Source organism: Pyrgilauda ruficollis, unplaced genomic scaffold (genome assembly GCF_017590135.1).
Source record: "Pyrgilauda ruficollis isolate IOZ18807 unplaced genomic scaffold, ASM1759013v1 scaffold24, whole genome shotgun sequence".
NCBI classification, from domain to species: Eukaryota; Metazoa; Chordata; class Aves; order Passeriformes; family Passeridae; genus Pyrgilauda; species Pyrgilauda ruficollis.
The window spans coordinates 5,334,987-5,340,986 of NW_024523648.1; the positions used below are offsets into that span (position 1 = coordinate 5,334,987).

General features: G+C 39.2%; 1 protein-coding gene across 1 annotated transcript in view; it reads right to left on the reverse strand.

The window, feature by feature from the left end:
• The window catches only part of SAMD3 (sterile alpha motif domain containing 3), a 34,986-nt gene extending 29,411 nt beyond the window's left edge, over positions 1-5,575 (reverse strand). Inside the window, exons 1-3 of the mRNA XM_041470007.1 lie at positions 5,479-5,575; positions 4,565-4,754; positions 615-722 (exon numbers count right to left, since the gene is read on the reverse strand). Of these exons, the coding sequence (XP_041325941.1) occupies positions 615-722; positions 4,565-4,754; positions 5,479-5,557 (377 nt within the window). The 5' untranslated portion in view covers positions 5,558-5,575. The remainder of the gene's footprint in view (positions 1-614; positions 723-4,564; positions 4,755-5,478) is intronic.
• Between the last annotated feature and the right edge of the window lie 425 nt (positions 5,576-6,000).

Here is a 6,000-nt window from a genome sequence, read left to right on the forward strand (position 1 = left end):
ATAAGCACACAAACCTTTGGAAACACAAAAATAATTGCCTTGAAAGAGGAACAGTGCTCTCTTTCAACAGTGACTGCCCATCTCAAAGAAGAAAATAATGGGTAGGAAAAAAAAAAGAAAAAAAACCACATCACATTGTCTTGCCTCCAGTTTCTAGGCAGTCTTATTTTGATAACCAAGGAAAATGAGTGAGCAAATGGAATCAGCATGCCTACCTTCTCAAGTGCTATATTTAAAATGCCTCAAGCACACAATTTATTGAATAGCTGTATTCCACTGTGTGATGACTAATTTGTCAGATTGCTGTTCAAAACACCTCTGTAAAATATGATTTTTAAAAATCAGATAAATAAAGACAAACCTGTATCTTGCCCTCTGCATGAGGTAACATGAAACAGTAAGCAAGGACTGAGGATGGAATCACACCATCAGGCTATTTCATTCAGTCAAACAAATTTCTGTTCTTGTTGTTTTCTAAATACACACCTGGATATACCTGAACCTGATCTTCAGTAATTAAGATTATTTTTTGTAAAGTATAAATGAAGCAAGATGAAGTGTTTATGTAATTTTCAAAAGGTAAGGAAAATTTAATGAATATATTATAAACTTACTTTTGCTTTAGCACTCTATGATCAATTAGTCCTTTTTTGTTTTCAGCTGAACACAGATACTTCTGCTCCACAGGATCAGAAGAATTTAACATCTGTCTGTCAGTAGCCCTGAAAGAAAAAAAGAACAAAAATCACTCTCAGGTCTTGTGCAGCTTATAGAAAAGAGGATGTTCAGGGTTCTAAAATACCAGTGGCAGAAAGAGAAAAGGAGAAAAATCAACATATCAAATATGTCATGGTTTTACATGCTCATTTCTCTTAATTTCTCAGTTCAATTATCAAACTCTGACAAATTATAAGGAAAAATGTAGAAAGTTCTGCCTGCTTATATTCTAATTACTACACAGTTACAGATCCCAAGAAAATCAGCCTTCTCAGAGTTGCAGGGTAACATCCATCTTCATAAACTTGCATTCTCAAATTTCTGGGAAAAACTAACCACTGCAACACGTAAGGGGTGGGCAGAAAGAGCTAATTACACAGCATTTCAATACATTTCTATTTAACGAGAATCTTGAAAAGTTGTTTTTTTCTGGAGGGTAAGTCAAAAGCTTCAAGTCAGTTTTGCATTATTCCAGCCACTCTAGAAGATCTCCAAATGCTTCCTGATCTTACAGTCCACTGTTCCTGGCCATTTGCTCCAGCTCATCACTAGCAACAAAAACTCTAGATACCCACTTTGCTATGAGCCAGTCCACTACTTTCCATCTGACCTTTGTGTCCACTTCTCTCCCTCCTCATATTCTTGTTTTGGTAGATGTGTTGGTGGAAGCCACCATCAGCAGTTCTACCCCGTTCTGGGGGAAAGGCAGAGCTAAGATAGGGGATACTGTTATGCTGCCAAGAATTCATGGCAATCATAAACCACTTTTTTTTCCTGACCTCATCTCTTCAGAACACCTGAACTCTAAAGATGCTCTAGAAACTGTTCCAGCCTCAGCTGCACTCAACACACAAAAGGTTGTTATTGGAAATGACATTAAAATTTGTCATATTTATAAGGGGAGTTCTCCCTTTACATTAAATAATATATTTCAGCCATGCAGTTAAACAAAGCAACAACAAAAAAAAAAAAACCCTTAGTATATTCTCTGTGTGGCTCTTAGAAACAATTGATTGTGAAAGTGGAAAGCAACTTAATATTTTTCTGGTAATGTCTATGTGTGAGCTCCTCATACACACATCAGCAGTTTCTACTGTGTGACTGTGAGCAGCTCCACTGAACCAGTCACAGTCACAAGATGCTATTTCCATGTCCTAACCCAAACTGCTGGAGATGTAAGCCACATTCTAATTAGCCAAATCTATTTCTTCCACACAGAAAGTGTTCACCTATTGCACTCCAAATTCCATGTCCAGCCAAGGACTTTGTTTCTGTTAGGGAGGAGAGGTCAGCACAATTCACACACAGTCACAGGATGAGCCAAGGACAGCAGGATAAAGAGGTGGCAGCCAGGAGCGCACCAAAAAGCAATGGGGATAGCATTTGAATGAGAAATACAACAGGGAAATGCTGCTGATAGCTCTAGGAAGCTCCACAGTGACTTCAGCTGACCCAAAAAGAGGCTGTGATGATGATCCTTTCTTTCCTGACCTAAGCAATGCCCTTTCCACCCTGTCACTGGTCCTGGCAGGGCGAGCAAGTTCTGGGAACTGACCTGACTGAGAAATAATTCTGCAAAACAGAAAAGATGGTTGGCTTTCACCTGGGCTCAAGCACTGCATGATAGGAGCCAGGAGCATGTAAACTCAGATTTCACCATTGTTCTCTGGCACCACAGGGGGACCACACACCCAGCTGTAGATGTTGCTAACTGCAAACCTTAACATGGTTTCTCTACTCACTGCAATTCAGCCTAACATCAGGGAGCAATGGAGGAAATGTGAGTTCACATATACTGTGAACTATCAGAACTATGAATTACATTTGTTCAAAACAGTGTCTCATACACTTAAGTCATGAGTCCTTGAACTAGATCAAAAGAAATTATTCTTATAGGATTTCGTTCAAGATATACCAAACAGACAAAAAAAATTTTGAACTATGTCACCAAGAAAAGCACTGCAGTGTTAAGAAAAGAGCCACAGCTATCTGCATGTAAGGATACAACTTTAAGTTTTGTAACAAAATATTCTTTTCACTATAGGTGCTTTTCCACAAATGCACAGAATATATTGACTTTTTACTCATCCTAAAATACATGACTGAATGCATCTTAAACTTGCTTGGATTTTATTCTGTCTTTCTTGCTGACACAAAAAATATTTCAGGAACAGCAGTTTATTTACTCAACTTCCCTGTAAAGAGAAGGATACCAGCAGCTTATTTTCCAGGAAGGAGACGAGGTAGAGAAAGATTTTAATGTAAATCATATTCACTAACATTTGATATTTTAAGCATTTAAGATTTTTTTGGAGTCTGCAGAATTTCACAGCAAAACTGCTGCACTTGTGCTACTGCAACTGTGTGCTCTTTACGGGACAGCATGACTTGACCTGCAAGAGCTGAGAAGCACATGGGAAACAGTCACACCTGAGACAATCTATCCAAACACCCCTGACAAAGTCAGAAAGCTAAATATCCAAAGCAACATTCTAACTGCCCTAAACACAAGGACAGGTCTTCTTCTGAACCCCCTGTTGAAATCATGGTATATCCAGCACACTTTGGATGAAGTACAACACACACAGTAGCCTTCTTCACAGCAGACACCTCTACCCCTAAGGAAGCAGCTTCCTATAAATCAGATAGGCAGGCCCTTGGTGCAGAGAACTGAGATTGGCTGTGATTGCATACTTCAGACCTGTGATAAATCTTACATGCAGTGATTTGGTCTTCTTCCTGCAATCCCCTTCTCTCCAATGGTGCAGGAGCATTTACCTCAGGAGTTTCACAAATACTTCCACAAGGACAAGAGGATGTATCTCCCTGTGCAGTTTAGTTCTGCTCGTGAGCTCGAATTGTTTGGAAGTAACTCAGTTATCACGCTTTTGTTTGGGCTGTTAATCACCTCAGAGTGCACAACCTGGACTCCTTTTGGATGAAGGCAAATGCTCTGCAGTTCTAATCCTCTGGGATTAATCCTACTGTGACTAATGCAGCCTTAGTGCTAGAGTCCTTTCTTTCGAAAAGAAATGCATTTTGGATCTCTGGCAAGCTTCTGTCTACAGCCAGGATTCTTGGGTTTTAAAGGGACCACTTAGAGGTCAGGATCTCTCTCCTCAGCCAAGATATTCAGAAAAACATAACCCTGAAAGACTTACAATAGATTAGAATGGAGGTAAAGGATGGGATAATCAACAAACCCCTCATGCAAATAGCCCCAAGGAAAACACCCCACAAATTCTGCCCCCTTCTCCTGCCCCTAAGAAACCCAAAACAGAAAAAGAAAACCTGTTCCACCAAGAGCCAGAACATAATGATTTATGACAATCTGGAATCTGTTTTCTAAAAATCTATCTAGTTTCACAATAAATTTCAATAATCCCACAGTGGGATTATTAAATGTTTATATCTGGACCAAATCCAGAGTTTCCTTTGATAAACTGACTTTCAATACACCTGTGACAAATATCTCTGGTTAAATCATTATTTTACTCCAAGACTTGCAAGCATTTAAAAGTAAGTTCTTCAAAAGCTTAATATAGTAAACAGAGAAAACCTTAGCTGTAATGAAAGTTTGACAGTGCTTCATCCAAGTGAAAACTAGGTCCTAGAACTGGATACAAAGGAAGTTTAAATTAACTAATGGCGTGATTCAGGAATGTTGATGCCCTGTTTAAAACCACAAGGTAAGAACCTGATTTTACATTTCGCACTTGCTACAGATAGTCAAAATATAAAAACCAGGTACAAATGAAGAAGAGCTAGTAAATTCCGGTTTTAAAATGCCATGACAAGAACACAACTATACCCAGACTGATATTTGCTGTGCCATGAACAAACTCACCCACTGATTACTTCTGGAAATTTTTGAGAAGCTGTTTCACAACAGTATGTAAGGGATTCTAGCCCACTCTTCTGTTGCTGGTATTTTTTAATCAGGTCCATCAGCACTGCCTGGTGCCCAATCTTCTTCACCAGCTGCTGCACCATACGATCATTAAGAGCCAGAAGAGCTGCTCCACTTATTTCTTCTTCTGCAGATTGAAGGGGATAAAATCATTACTGTAAAATAGCTTTATAATTATAGTTACATTCTCTATGCCTAAAAACATGATGACGGAAGATGGGTCAAAGGGAAGGATGCTTTGCACTGCTGACAGTCATCTTCAGCTGCCACCATCCTTTCCCAAGCAGTGCCAGGAGTCCTAATCACTGGCCAGGTATCTTCCCCTGACATAGAGCCAAGTCTGAAACACACAGAAGCAGAGGTGACAATTTTAATGCTTTAAATCAGGCCTTGCTTGAATCACAGGAGACTCTTACTTGCTGATGAAGGAAATAAAGCTTTTTAACAGAGTACACAAGAAATAGGCTGTTCACATTACAGTTTCTTGTGCACTCTTCTGTAGAGACATAAAACATTTACACACTACATTTGCATTATTTCAAAAGATTTCTACAACATAAAATAGGCCCTTTTAGGACTTCTAAACTGCCAGCTCTGATTTGAGGTGGGTCTATTCATATACAGGCTTAATCTCATCCCCCAGGATTTCTCAGACTTCGTAACAAATCTGTACACTTATGTTGATTTATCAAATCTATGTCAGTTCTCACCCTAATAAATTTCTATAAAAGTCTGAGGTTAGCATATACACACATGCCCCAAACCAAAACAAGGTAGGCAGTGCCAATAAAATGCATAGCAAGATATACTAAGCAAACAGCACCACCCCCCCAAACAATAAAAATGCTTACCACGGAACTTAGGAACTAGTTCTCCTAAATTTCTCTGTTTCAACCAGTTGCAGACTTGCTCAACTGACCAACTTTCCATCTTCAGTTGTTTCAATGCTAAATTTCCCTCTGAAATGAAAACGGGATTATTTTTGTGCTGAGCTCTAAGCCAAACTCCAACATTTCATAGCAAAAAATGCACTTAGCAAATAACATATCTACATGCTCTGAATAAAAATAGTGCAAAATAATCCAGCTAATGCCTGTTGTAAGTGACGGTTTTCTTGGATCCCTTTCCTCACCTCCTTTCCTGTCTCTGGCTTCCCTCTGTTCTGAGGCAGCCTCATTCCTTATAAAACAAGACCTGCTCCGGTACCATTAACACCCAGGTTTCCACACAGAGAAGAAAAAGGTGTGAAATTCATCACCACCATCAGGCTCATCAGGAAATGGTTGACATTTTACAGAAGGAAAAAAAAAAAACACCAAACCACCCCACCACCAGATAAGAGTCTGTCACATCCATGCTTACAGTCAATCAAG